At 35.6% G+C, this 14,812-nt stretch overlaps 1 protein-coding gene across 1 annotated transcript in view; it reads right to left on the bottom strand.

The window, feature by feature from the left end:
* The window catches only part of MMRN1 (multimerin 1), a 61,492-nt gene extending 48,874 nt beyond the window's left edge, over window positions 1-12,618 (bottom strand). Inside the window, exon 1 of the mRNA XM_008071523.1 lies at window positions 11,947-12,618. Coding sequence (XP_008069714.1) covers window positions 11,947-12,536 — 590 coding nt within the window. The 5' untranslated portion in view covers window positions 12,537-12,618. The remainder of the gene's footprint in view (window positions 1-11,946) is intronic.
* Window positions 12,619-14,812: the final 2,194 nt, after the last annotated feature.

Genomic DNA, 14,812 nt, shown 5'->3' on the forward strand with positions numbered 1-14,812 from the left:
CATCCAGCAGACAGCATTTTGGGTCCTCTTTAAGGGTAATACCTCTGCTGCTTTTGGGCAGCAACATGTAGTAAAAAAAAGCTTGTATTGGTTCTTTGGATTTTCCAAGTTAAGAGGTAAAAAGTGTATTCTAGAGAAAAGCAGACATTTTTGGTAATGAGCAAAGTCCTAGTTTGTTGAACATATAAAACAAAAAGTGGGAAAGAACTCTACTATGACTCAAAATCAAAGGCTTTGTAAATAAACAATCTGCTGTACATTTGATTTTGACATGTTAGGAACACAATCTTTCAAGGAGCCAGTGAAAACACTAAATTAAGGAGTACTTCCATGAAGTGACCAAATCATGACCCAGATAATCCATTCTTATCATGAACTGAATGAGAGTGGACTGAAGCAGCAAAGATACCTTTAAATAATGACCATGCAGAATATCTTCCCAAGAGATAAAGGGCAATGATATAAGAATTAACATTGTTCATTTTATATTAGTCCTTAGAACTCAGATTAATAGATTGCTTGTCATCTAATTTTTAAGGGGCTAAGTGTTTAAACTTTCATATTAATAACCTGTGGCTTTAACTGACAAAACAGTATGAAAATATCAAGTCCTGAAGATGTTCATCAGAAGTCAAAGTAAACTAGCAAAATCTCTGTCATGAACCAAGCCAACAGTATACAATTTCTTCTTTAGAAACTGGGGAAGATTTTTTTTGGAGAGGACTTTATGAATTGAAGGATCTTTGTTCCTGTCAGCCCCTTATTGAGATGAACTTAAAGCTTTATAGGGGAACAAGAAGGAACTGAATCAAAACAAGACATACCAGACGTGTCTGCTTCTGAAAATTAACATGCTCCTGAAGAAATAGGATTATCTGGTGTGTCTTGTAACAACCTCCCACACTTCATCTAATATCTAGCATGCTTCCCTGACTTGAGAAACTGTAAGATCTCAAATGACCATTTCTTTACGTTGTACCTAAAGATGACTACAAATCACAAACGATAGCATATACATGCATTAATGAAGTCATAAATGCCTCAGAGAAAGAATTGTTTCTGATAAGATTTATTTTAGAGAGAAAAATATTAATTAATCCTTCATAATGAAATAATTCATTCATATTATCACTAACTTATCTCATGAAGAATATTATTGTCTCAATTATAAGATTATTATTGCATGAAAATACATCTCCGCAACACTAAGTGTGAACATTACTAATAGCAAAATTATGAAATGATAGTACTGTACATAATTTCACAGCAAACCCCTCAAGTCTACAGCAATTAAATCTCCACCAAATTCAGTGATGGTAAGTGAGCGAAATGTATCCAAACTTTATAAAAGGTAGTCGTGTATTTTTAGTAAGTGTTCACTATTTTTGCAAATCCAGTCTGCTCCTTTCATTTTCATCTCCATACCAAGTCTCGTGTATGGTCAATTCCTTGTCTCTCTCTTTTAAAATGTAAATTAGTAGCCTGGCTCGGTGACTCAGCCTGTAATCCGGCGCCTTTGGGAGGCTGAGGTGAGTGGATTGCCTGAGCCCGCGGGTTCGAGACCCGCCTGGGCAGCGAGACCTCATCTCTACAATAAATCAACAAATCAGCCGGGCGTGGTAGCGCGTGCCTGTAATTCCGGCTACCCGGAAGGCTGAGGCGGAAGGATCGCCGGAGCCCAGCAGGTCGAGGCTGCGGTGGCCAGGAGCGGCCACTGCACTCCAGTCTGGGCGACAGAGCGAGACTCCAACTCATAAAATGTAAATTAGGAAAAAGTTCGCCGGGCTTGGTGGCTCAGCCTTTAATCCCGCGCCTTTGGGAGGCTGAGGTGAGTGGATTGCCTGAGCTCGCGGGTTCGAGACCTGCCTGGGCAACTTGGCGAGACCTCATCTCTACAATAAATCAAAAAATTAGCCGGCGTGGTAGCGCATGCCTGTAGTTCCAGCTACGTGGAAGGCTGGGGCGGAAGGATCGCCAGAGCCCAGCAGGTCGAGGCTGCGGTGGTCGGGAGAGGCCACTGCACTCCAGTCTGGGCGACGGAGTGAGACTCCAAAATTAAAAAGAAAAAATTTTTTTGTTTAAAACAAAGGAAAATAAAGACAGGATTATACCTTAACAATTCCAAATTTGCTGATGTCAATAATCGGGGAAAAACATTTAAAAATAGCCTTATTTGATTCAACAGTTTAATTATAAATATGTCTAAATTATTCATATCAAAAAGAGAACGAATTTCACATAGCACTACTAGTCAGGGTAAATGTTCTCCCTAGTATACTATCCTAATTTGAAAGCACCGTTAAAGTGTCGTGAATCACAACAGCCAACACATAGTAGCATCTCAAGTATTCATTGACAGATGAATGGAAAAACAAACAAATATATATATCCCCAATATTATATATGTATATATATACACACACATGTGCATACATGAGATATTATTCAGACTTAAAAAGGAAGAAAATTCTGACACATGCTACAGCATGGATGCACCTTGAAGATATTATTCTAAGTTAAATAAGCCAGTCACAAAAGGACAAATATTGTGTGATTCTGCTTATATGATGTACCTGGAGTAGTTAAATTCACAGAGACAGAAAGTAGAATGGTGGTTGCCAGGGACTGCTGAAAGGGAGAAATAGGGAGTTATTATTTAATGGATACAGAGTTTCAGTTTGGGAAGACAAAAAGCTCTGGGCATACATGATGGGATGGCTGCAGAACAATGTGAACATACTTAATGCCAAAGGACTGCAAGCTTAAAGATAGCAAAAATGGTAAATTTTATGCTATGTGAATTTGATCACAATAGAAATGAGTCACAGAAAGCTGTCCAAAATAAATTTGCATACCTCTTGTCAAAATCAGACAGAGTTGAAGAAGAAAAAGAAGAAATAAATACAAGAAAAGTTAAAAAAAACTGGAAGGGACAAAAGAGAGCAGAAGTGAGGAAGGGAAGGGAAGACAAGGAGGAGAAATGAGGAATTTCTATCACCATCATAGTATCATAAATACAAACTCTTTCTGCCTCTGAAAGTCAGAATTAGAAGGTCATTTAAGATTTTCATTGTCAACTTCACACATAGGGGCAAATAAACAAGAGAGTGCATTTCTGTGTGCAGAGTTTGCTTTTTTTTTTCCTGTAGATGAATTAAGTGAGGTTGGGGGTGGAGGGGGGGTGAGGAGCTGGGCACACCTGTGTAAGCAAGAGAAAATAAATAAAAAATTTCCCTGAGTAGAGGCATGTAACATAGTTGGATACTGGGGCCAGGCTACCTGCTTTTAGATCTCGACGCTACAATTTATTACCCATTACCTTGTATGTTAAGTGTAGCTTTCTCATCTGCACAGCAAGTACAATAATGTAGGTACCTCACAGGAATGTTGTGAGACTAAATGACTTAATAAAAGTAAAGCACTTGCTGCTGCTTGCTGCCACTGCTGATGGTAATTAAATGATTCAGAGAATTAAGTGAATTTTTTTTTTTTGAGTTGGAGTCTCACTCTGTCGCCCAGACTGGAGTGCAGTGGCCGCTCGCGGCCACCGCAGCCTCAACCTGCTGGGCTCCGGCCATCCTTCCGCCTCAGCCTTCCGAGTAGCCGGAATTACAGGCATGCGCTACCACGCCCGGCTGATTTTTTTATTTATTGTAGAGATGAGGTCTCGCTGCCCAGGCAGGTCTCGAACCCACGGGTTCAGGCAGTCCACTCACCTCAGCCTCCCAAAGGCGTGGGATTACAGGTTGAGCCACCAAGCCCGGCTAAGTGGAATTTTTTATGGCGTGGATATATATATATATATCTCCAGTTATTTTACCTCAGATACAGAAAAGTATGGCTCTTGTTTTGCTTCCTTAATTACCTGATAAATTTATCTTAACCATAATTGCTTATATGTTTCCAGTCAATAATAATTTCCAGAAACCAGTTCAGAAGACCATCATCATCATTTAGCCTCAATTCGGGTGAAGAAGCTTAGCTTTCAGGAGAAATAGTATATTCAGAATGTCTCTGTAGTATTACGAAGTCATGAACATAAATACAAAGTGTTATGAAGTGTATTCTATTAAAATATTTAATTTTTTGAATCAAACTAAAAAGGAAATTCCTCTATCAAATTATTAATTTGAGGGACTACAAATTTTTCAAATTTTCAATCTTGGCTTTGGGTAATAGTCTCTCTCTCTCTGTCTCTCTCTCTCTCTCTCTCTCTCTCTCTCTCTCTCTCTCTCTCTCTCTGTCTCTGTCTCTCTCTCTAGCTCTGTTTTTTGTAATCAAGGTCTTACTATGTTGCCCAGGCTGCTCTCGATTCCTGACCTCAATTGATCTTCTGACCGCAGGCTCCCAAAGTGCTAGGATTACAGACGTGAGCCACTGTGCCTGGCTCATTCATTTTCTTTTAGTGTATCTACATATGGTTATAGTTCAATCTTTAAAAAAATATTATATAGTGTTTAAACTTAAAAAGTATTAGTTTATAAAAGAATCAAATAAAAAAATTGATAGTTGATATTTAAAATAATTTTTGGAAATCAATCATACAAAGCTTAGATCATAGGGAATTTATGCTACTTTAATTTTATGGCTAATTTAGGCACTAAGAAGCAGCTTTTTTTATGCACCAGTTTTTGCAGTTAAAGTCTTTTGTCAGACATCACTAATTTGCTTTCTGTGGTGGGTGCACTACGGTGAATGTAATTGAATTTTCAATGATAGATGACTGTACAGTGCCTCAGAGTCACAAATTATTGTCTATTTGCAATATTCTTCAGTGTAAAGTTTTAGGAGAATGAGTTGAATGTATTTCCATCACAGGAAATGCAGGGAGCTTGCTTTTTGGAATCAACCTATACTCCAATTTTAAAGCCAAAGATAAGTACTTTTTTTTTTTTTGAGTTGGAGTCTTACTCTGTCACCCAGACTGGAGTGCAGTGGTCGTTCCCAGTCACTGCAGCCTCGACCTGCTGGGCTCCGGTGATCCTTCTGCCTCAGTCTTCCAAGTAGCTGGAACTACAGGCGCGCACTACCACGCCCGGTTAGTTTTTGATTTTATTGTAGCGATGAGGTCTCGCCAAGTTGCCCAGGCGGGTCTCGAACCCCCGGGCTCAGGCAATCCACTCACCTCAGCCTCCCAAAGCACTGGGATTACAGGCTGAGCCACTGAGCCCGGCTAAGATAGTACTTTTTAAATGTAGCACATTGAATTAAATATGTACTACATATATCTTCTATAAGCAATAATTCTCAAGGTCAACCTGTAATCTTTTTTCATACATTTATTTTATTTTACCTAATTTTATTTTATTTCCCCCGACTGTGACTTCAGCATATTCGGGATGTTGTAAATTGTTTCTATTCCAGTAGGTGTCAGGCTTTCCCAGTAAGGAGATCACAGAGGCAGGTTAACAGATGCCGTGATGCTTAATTCTATGCTTAATCCAGTTCCTGTAAACTGACTCTTTTAGCATTTTCATTTAAATAATACATTTTTATAATTTCAGTTTTATATTCAGAAAAGTAGAAGGTGTGGAAATACTTTTTTTTCACTTAATTATAAAAACTATATAAACACTCATTAAATTCTAGCATATAAAATATAACACATGTATTTATACATTTAGTAGTAACTTAAGGAGTAGAAATAGCAATGAAGTAAAGAACATAATGAGAAAAAAATTATACAGAATATACTTTAAATAGTGTTTGTTTCGCTGCTGGTATTATAATAGATGCATTTATTTCCCAAGGATATAAGAAAATATCCTTTAGTTTAATGATGAATTTCTGCTTAGAATTTATAGCAGGCAAGAAAATATAATCTTCTTTACATGCTATTAGGCCTGGCAATAACTTTGCAAACATCACATGAATTTAACTCATCAGATCCTTCACACCTAAAACTTTGTAATTCACACACAATGAGTAGAAAAAAACGCATTAATTTATAATAGCATAATTAATTTAACTGTTTTTGCAATTTTAAAACAATTTTGAAATGAAATTTTAAAAAAATTTACAAGTAGCCTAATAAAAGATGTGTAGAACTTAGCTTCTAGATATTATCTTACAAGTTATAAATCATTTAACTTAATCATTTAACTTTTTTTGTGCATAAAACAAATTACGGGGCTTAGAGAAAAAGAATATAGCAAACAACATTCTAGAAGAATTCCATTAAAAAAACATCTATCTTGTTTTTCCTGCATATTCAACTTATACCTTTCTCTGACCTTCTCATTAACATTTTAACACATGAATGATCCCTCTGTATATAAAACAAAATGCATATTCCTTCAGCTGGCATTGGATATGCTGGTGTTGTAGGGCATTTTGTATTAGGGAGTTTAAATTTGGGCTATGAAGTAAATAAATAGTTCTTCTTAAGGACTAGAAAAAGATTGAAAATAAATAAATAAATAAACTGGCCTGGCGTGGTGGCTCACACCTGTAACCCCAGCTGTAACTTTGAGAGGCAGAGGCAAGAGGATTGCCTGAGCTCAGGTATTCAAGACCAACCTGGGCAACATGGTGAGACCTCATCTCTATAATAAATCAAAAAATTAGCCAGGCACAGTGGAGCATGCCTGTGGTTTCAGCTACTTAGAAGGCTGAGGTGGAAGAATCACCTAAGCCCGACAGGTTAAGGCTGCAATCTTGCTAATGCACTCCAATTTGAGCAACTGTAACAAATAAAAGAAATAAAATAAATAAGAGGAAGACCATCTGGACTAGCCTTGGTTTCTGACCTATCTCTCTCCCTTTTTTCATGAAGCAAAACAAAACATAGCAAAGCAAAGCAAAATTCAATAAAGTTGAATCTAACTGCTGTCCTTTTTTTTTTTTTTTTTTTTTTTGCCTTCCTTATATTTCAATTCCCTCTTACCAGAGCACAGTGCTTGCTTAACTACTTATTGCCATGTCACTAAAATGGTGAATATTTTTCAGTCCTCTTTTTATGGTCTTTTTCAGCAGTATTTCACACTGCCGATAACTTACTTCTTCATAAAATATTTTCTTCCTTTGCTCTATGACACACATGGTTTCTTCCTAACTTTTCTGGCCGCACCATTTAAGGCTCAATTGTAAGGCATCCACCACTATTAATCCATCAAATATTAGAGTTTCTCCTGTCATGATTCTAGGCCCTTCTTTCTTTCAGTATCATCCACATCCATGACCTAATATATTTCTATACACCAATGCTACCCCCAATTCCAATTTATATCTCTAGTCATGATGTCCCCTCTAAACTCCAAAAGTCATCCAATAATCCATCATTTAACAGAGTTTTATTGAACTCTTTCTACATTCAGGACACTGTTCTAGATAGTGAATAGAGTAGTAGATAAATACAGGCAAGGCTCCTGTTTTCATGGGATGTGTATTCTAACACGGAAAGACATAAAATACTTCAGTGCCTACATAAATAGACCCAATTGTTTCAAATAAGTACTATAAAAAAAATCAAGAATGATCAGAAATGGCAAGTGAGAGAAGAGACAACTTTATACTGAGTGGTTAGAGGATGTCTTTTTGAGGAGAAGACATTATAGCTGAAGTTGCAAGTGGACCAGCAGTCCCTCATTCTAAAGGTTGCAAGAAGAACATTCCAGTAAGAGCATAAAGAGTCTCCTTGAGATGCATGCTGACTTGACTTGTTTGGTAAACAGAAAGGTAGCTAGAGGAAATGAAGTGGTGGGAGTTTGGTGGTGAGTGAAAGACCAAATTTCCCAGATTTTAAGGCACACTCTCTAAAATCAAGAATGTATTGAAATAATGGTATTTTTCAGTTACTATTGACCAGATTGGAGTTATTGTCATTGCCTTTGAAATACTTTAACCAGTTTCATTTATATTTTCATTTTAAATTTGCAAGAGTGATATATTATAAAAATCTCAAAGTCTGAAAGCTATTATAAATCTAAAAATTCAAGTAAGAACATGTGAAATCATATGTTTTTTTCATATTAGTACCTAAAATAATGTGTCACAACAATAAAGTCTTACATCCAAAGAAATGCATTAATCTGACTTAAAGGCACTAAAGATCACTCACTTGTGTGCAGCATAGACGACAGGAGGCAAGAGTGGAAAGATGTGGCGTTAGGAGACTAGTGGTAAACAATGGTGACTAGGAATAAAGTGGTGGTAGCCAAGATGGAGAGAAGCTGAGGAATTTGGGATATATTGGAGGAGCAAGAGGACTTGATAGATTAGATGAAAACCAGGTGGGAGAGAAAAATGTCAAGGATATGTCCAGTGTTTCTAGTTTTATGGAACTAGCCATCACTGAGATGGTAAAGATTGTGAAGATACATCTGTGCAGGGGTTGGGGATTATGGGAAAAATAAGTAGGCGGTTCGATTACATCAATACCACATTTAACCTATTACCTCTCAGGTACAGCTTAATGACCCCATTCAAAATGGACACTAGACTCCCATAAGCTTCACTCAAAATCAGCATTTGTGATTTATTGTTATTCCTCCTCTCACCCTTCTCACTGAGCTGTAGGTGTCATGAGGACTGGACATGCAGGATTTTTGTTCACTGTTTTACTCCCAGCACCAACCCAGTGCTAGAGACAGTTTCTAAGTGTTTGGTCATTGATCAAAAAACACCCACTATGCCATACAGGAAGCCATGGTTTTGTTATAGCTAGGAGTTCCTGCAGCACTAAAATGAGAGAGAATATGAGACAAAAACATGCCAGAATATTCCTGAATAATTCAGAGAAGAACCTATCATAAACATAAGCATTCCTTTTACTAAGAATTATTATAAAATATAGCAAATGATAGGAGGAAAGAAGACTAAGATGAGTTTATCCCAAATCAACCAGGTTTTTTCATAGAGAAATAAGAATATTTCTATGGGAAGGATTCTTTTTTTATTTCCACATATTGATCCTCATATTTCACATTCAGGTTGATTTAATATTTGTTGTATACCTACTATAAACCAGATACTTCACTGACATTGAAAATATGTCCCTATATGCAGAGATGTCACTGATTTACTGTAATTATCATAAACAGTTATAAGAGCAGTAGCAGGAGAATTCAAGGAGAGCTCTATGAACAGTTAGAAGAGCCACCTAACCTTACCTGGGAAGGCTGCCTGAAGGTATTATCGGATGTAAAAAGAGTAGATGATGGGACAAGAAGATCATGCTGCCACAGGGATAAACAGGGCAGAAGGTTTAATAAACAGCATGTCGCAGACTAGACAGCTGCACATTTGAATAGGCAGGAAGTGGCAGAAGCTGCGACTGCAGAGACAGGTAGGAGCCAGGTCTAGAATGGCATTGTGTAACTAACTGGGTGAGGAATGTGGACTATATCCTGGAGGTAACCTATAGTCTCTGAAGGAATGTGAACTGGTCAGGTTAACAGACTGAGCTTACCAAGGAAGTTTAATGTAGGAGCTGAAAATTAAGACTCTGCAGGCAGCCAGTTTTGGTTTGAATCTTTGTCCTGAGATTTGTTAGCTAAGTGACCTTAGGTAAGTTATACAACCTCTTTGTAAGGTAATTATGACAGAATCTTCCTTTAAATATATACATACATATTATATATGTACACACACATGCACACACACATATAAGTGACATTGTGTATATACATATAATATACGTACATATATTATATATGTATGCACACACATATATGTATAGTACTAGGAAAAATGTTTGCTACTGTTATTATTATTTCCTAATCAAATGAAAGACTTCTTTTGGCCTTATCAAAGCTTCTTGCCCCAGTGCTGTGTCCATATGAGAGGGACCTAGGTTTTCTCTAAACCATTGTCATTTGCGTGGCCTAATGAGAAAGAAATCTTGGTAAATAAAAGGATTACTTAAAGAAACCTCAGGGTCTCCAAGAACTCAAACTTGGAGTCTCTAAGCAATTGGTACTTTTCTATAGAAAAAGTTTAAGATTATTTTTGTTGTAAAATCCATAGAATAAAGTTCTGTTCATCAAGTTGTACATTTAATATCTGGATTTCTCGTAACTCACTGAATTTTTTTGAAATCTGATGGATATGTTGGTGTCTACTTTTATAGGAAGTATTCCTTAGATGCAGGAATTATTATTATTATTAAAATTCTTTGTATCTCACAGCCTAGCACAGTGTTAGACACATGATAGGTGATTTAAAAATAATCATCAAATATATGTGTCCAAGTTTTATAAGTGATAGTCTTGCATAAAACATTTATTTAAAAACTAGTATTTATCAAACTATTCATTACTAGTTCTAATTATGGCACACTATAGCACTACTTCTATATGCTATGTAAAATTTAAGTAATATTTCAACTTGAAATCTTTCTGTTCTTTTACATTATATATTATATTGTAATTAGCTGAAAAATTGAATTATAACCTTTAACAAAATATGATTAATAAAAATGATACATGCAAATAACCTAGCAAAAGCTCTTAATAAGTGACTTTTTCATTACTATTTAATACACAAAATCTTGTCTTTCAAAATAAGAAAGATTGATATATGCCTGTTAAATGTTTGTTACAGACAAAACCTACTCATTCTAAGTTGACCATTTTGTAATCTGTACCATTTGTTTTACAATAAAAGTTGGGATTGTTTCAAATTTCACCAAGTGAACACGTTTTTAGTTAAAATTAGATTTTTCTTGTATATTTTTAAAAATTCTATAACTTCTGAAAGATAGTAAAAAATAGACTTTAATAATGGATAATAAAGAATACAGAAATAAGCAAATTCATTCGCTTGTATCCTTCCCAGTGTTTCTTTTCATCTTTATATCAACAACAGCTTTCATCAAATGCCTTTCACATAGCGGTGTCAACTACTATTTTTAAACTGAATTTTATTTTATTATTAGTAACAATGTTTAATTCAATTTAGCTCCCATACCATGCTTAGTGTCTTGACTTTCCTTTGCTTTATCATATGTAAAGGTATTTGTAAGTTTAGTTTTGTAATACTAAACTTCTTGTATTTCAAACATACAGATGACTCTGAACATAAAATGAATAAAACATTGACTTGCCCAGGTATTTTTTTCTTTGTTTTGACTTGTGTGTATATTTTCTTTCTACTCCATTTGAAAGCTTTTTTAAAAAAACAATATTGCTTTAAGCATTGTTTTACATTTTATTTAATTTTAAGTCAAAATCTATTTGAAAAATAGACTTTTCTGTTTCATCACATTCATGATTACAACATAACTCAACATAACAGTCAGTGCTAGTAAAATTTAAATTGTTCACCTATTCTGAAAGAATCATGCTTCTTAGCACATGCCATTAATTTGAATCTTCATGATAACCCTGCAAAGTAGTATTTTTAATCTGCATTCCCTATATCACATCTGTAGTTTACGTATGAAGAAACTGAGGTTCGGGGAGATCAGTGGACTTGCTCAAAGTCATGGATCTAGACAGTACTGAGCCAGGATTGCAACCCAGTTCTGGTTGGTTTGATTTTTGAGAACTCTGTATTTTCTGTAACAGCAACAGGCATTTCCAATTTTCAAATTTGTTCATGTCTCAATTTTATATATTTACTTATTTATTTTTGTCTTTTACATTGTGTGTGTAGTTGGGAGTACAATCAATGTATTCCTGAGTTGAATTAAACAAACTAACAGCCACCATGGTGCTACTTTTTTGGTAGGCACTATTTCAAGTCAAAGCACTCTATAAATGAAGAGAAAAGTAACTTTGACTATTTCAGTTTTAAAAAATGGCTGTATTTTATTTGTTCATATTTTTCTCAATTAGATAAATCAACAATGAATTTCAAATTACAAATAGGATTCGGTTTCATCTTGAACTGGATATAATTTTCTGGGAGTCAGAAAGTGTAAACAGTTCACTTGCAATCATATAGACCTTATAGTCAGAGAAAGAAGAAAAAGAAAATAAAAGAAAAGACGAGAATATTTCTTACTTTCCTCTCGTTGTTTCGAAGCTTGATTTTTGAGAGTCACTTCTTTGGCTTGGACTGCTGTCCCCTCTGCTGAGGTATGTTTCCCGTGGGGATAGATTTCCCACACCACCAACTGAGTTTGGAGAAACTGGTTGTTGGTTTGACTTTCTGGCAAAGCTCTGAAGAAATTTCAGTGTAGAATTAGAAAGGATCACTGACTCTGCTCCAGGATTGAACCTGATGCTAGATTTGGTTGGAATGGCAAGATTTTGTAACATTACCATTCCTTCTTTTGTTGTCTCTGTGGGTGTGAGAGTTTGGTTTCTCACACCATCAGGATGTGGGCTTGTCTTCGAGGAAGGCAATACTGATTTTAGAAGATTTTCTTCATAAGTTCTTGTCTCAGGAATTGTAGCTGTCTCAGCCGACATGACCTGAGTGGTTGGCAGCATTGGGAAGCTTTGTGTTTTAGTCAGATGAACTGAAGCAGAGGTCACAGTCTTCTGGGAGTTTTCATCTTCAGGTGAAGTCCAAGAAAGCTTACTGTTGTTAAGCCCAATGCCTCCACTCCATATACTAGAAAGCAGGAAAAATAATCTCGCCCCCTTCATCTCAGTAGTTTGAAGCAATAAAGCTCATGTGAAATTGGGGAACAAAGTCCTTCTAGCCTTTTTGATAGCTGCTCCCAAACTGCATCTGACACACAGAGCTCAGCCAATTTGAGATGTGCAAAGGAAACAGGTTTCTGTGCTTTTTGGTGGACTCGGGAAGCTCGATTTCCTGTTTCTGTAGGTTTTTTTGTGATCTGTGACCTCTGGTAGTGACTCTATGGAAGTGGTGAAGGGTCTTTGACGAAGCTACGGGTAAATAGGAAAACACAGGCAATTGTTATCAGGAAAACTCATGAGAAAAACATGAAATAATTTTCCCTTCCTAGGTACTCTTATATCTCATGTTTCACTGATTTCGAAGAGGACTTCATGTTGGCAACAGGGAGTATAAAATTTTGTTTGTATAGGATGAATAAAGGAGTTTATCATTTTATACTACCATATAAAGACATTGAGTAAACATGTTATGGTACTTCTAGAAAATGATGTAATGGACACTGGAGACTCAGAATGGGGAGGAGACGGGGTGGAAGGATGAAAATGTTACCTACTGGGTACAATGTGCACAGGTGGTGGTGGTGGGTACTCTTAAAATCCAGTCCAAACACTATTTGTGTCCCCCAAAGGTATCAAAATTTTTTTAAAAAGTAATAAACACACACCAGAACTCAATGTCATCAATAAAAGCTTTCCCAAATAAATAAAAAATTATGATAGTTTTTATCCACTGTGCCCTATCCAGAGAGTTATATTTTGTTCAAGTGTTATCCACATGGACACATGTAAACAAAAACTTGTTTACAGTGTCCCCACCCTTTCAGACATCAAGGCTGAATTGTGAAAAAAAACACTATATATATATATATATATACCTGCTTTTAGAAATATACTTCAGTTGTATTATTGCTTGAAGTTAATTTCAATGATTTAAATAATAACAGAAAGGGAAATCATAAATAATTGACTAATACAGGTATACAGGGAATTCACTTTAAATTTTGCTCTTAGAATTCACTTTAAATTTTGCTCTACCAGGGAATTCACTTTAAATTTTGCTCTACCAGAGATATCAATTAATGGAATAAACATCAGAATTTTACTTCTTCTGTTTTTCAGTCCTTATCTTCTAGTGGTTGGAGGTAGTTAGTACTGTAATCACTGAGGAATAGATGAAGAAAAAGTGGAGTCACACGATGATAAATTAAAATGGGATCATATATAATGGTCTTATAATTTTACTGTAGTGTTAAATTATACAGTTGTAGGTAACCGAAAACTAAACTGATCAGAGGGCTGTTTTTCTGGTAAATATGTTTCATGAAATTTATTATTTCACTTCTCCAGCAAATCTCCGATCCTTAGGCTTCAATTAACTTCTCTCATCTGTAAAATTCTGTGGCAATCCCTTTAGACAGCTATATAAGCTAAGTTATAACAGTTCATTCATTTATTCATTCATTTATTCATCCATGCATTCATTCATTCACCTAAACCTTTAGTTTGTGCAAAGTCCTCTTTTAGGCACTGGGATTATAAAGGAAGCAAAATTATTTTTAGCTATAAATTTACTTATAGTGTGATATATATTATCAGATAGCTAGATCCATGTGCTTCTGTTAACTTCTGTGCCAGGCACTAAGCTTTGGCCAAATATTCAGTCATGGATTATTAAATTATTATTAGGTTTTGTTATTATTAGATTATTACTTTTTTTCTTTCAACATTGGACAATTGGAAACCTATTTCTATTTTATTACCTATTATTGTAGACATTTGCTCTTGTCATTCCTGGATATAGGACCCTAGAATTTGAATTTGAAACAAGGCCTAATTCTTCCCTGAGCTACTAACTCTTTTTGTTAATACTTTTTTTCCCACTCAGTCTTTGCCAATCATTTCTATGAGCATATCGTTGACCTATTAGAGAGTATATAATATGGGGTTATTTAAACTAAGACACACAATTGACAGCTTCAACTGACTTTGACATGGAGTACAAAGCATCTGTTTCTCAGATATACCACAGAAAATCCACAAACCTTGCCTTAGTAAAAGAGCAAAAAGGTCCTGCACAGACAATTCAGGAAGAAATCTGTCACTAAGAAAAGCAATAAAACTGCATAATTTTCACAATACAAACATGGTTTTCTGTACAAAGAAAAAGACTTCACAGCTTCTTTACCTAGAAAAGAAAGAAGTAGCTAGCTTTGGCTTACAAAACAGCAGCTCAGTAAAACTCAAGTAAAATATTTCTACTTAGTGTACAATTTTAAAGC

This window comes from Carlito syrichta, unplaced genomic scaffold, assembly GCF_000164805.1.
Source record: "Carlito syrichta isolate Samal-C Ts95f unplaced genomic scaffold, Tarsius_syrichta-2.0.1 Scaffold314358, whole genome shotgun sequence".
Lineage (NCBI taxonomy): Eukaryota > Metazoa > Chordata > Mammalia > Primates > Tarsiidae > Carlito > Carlito syrichta.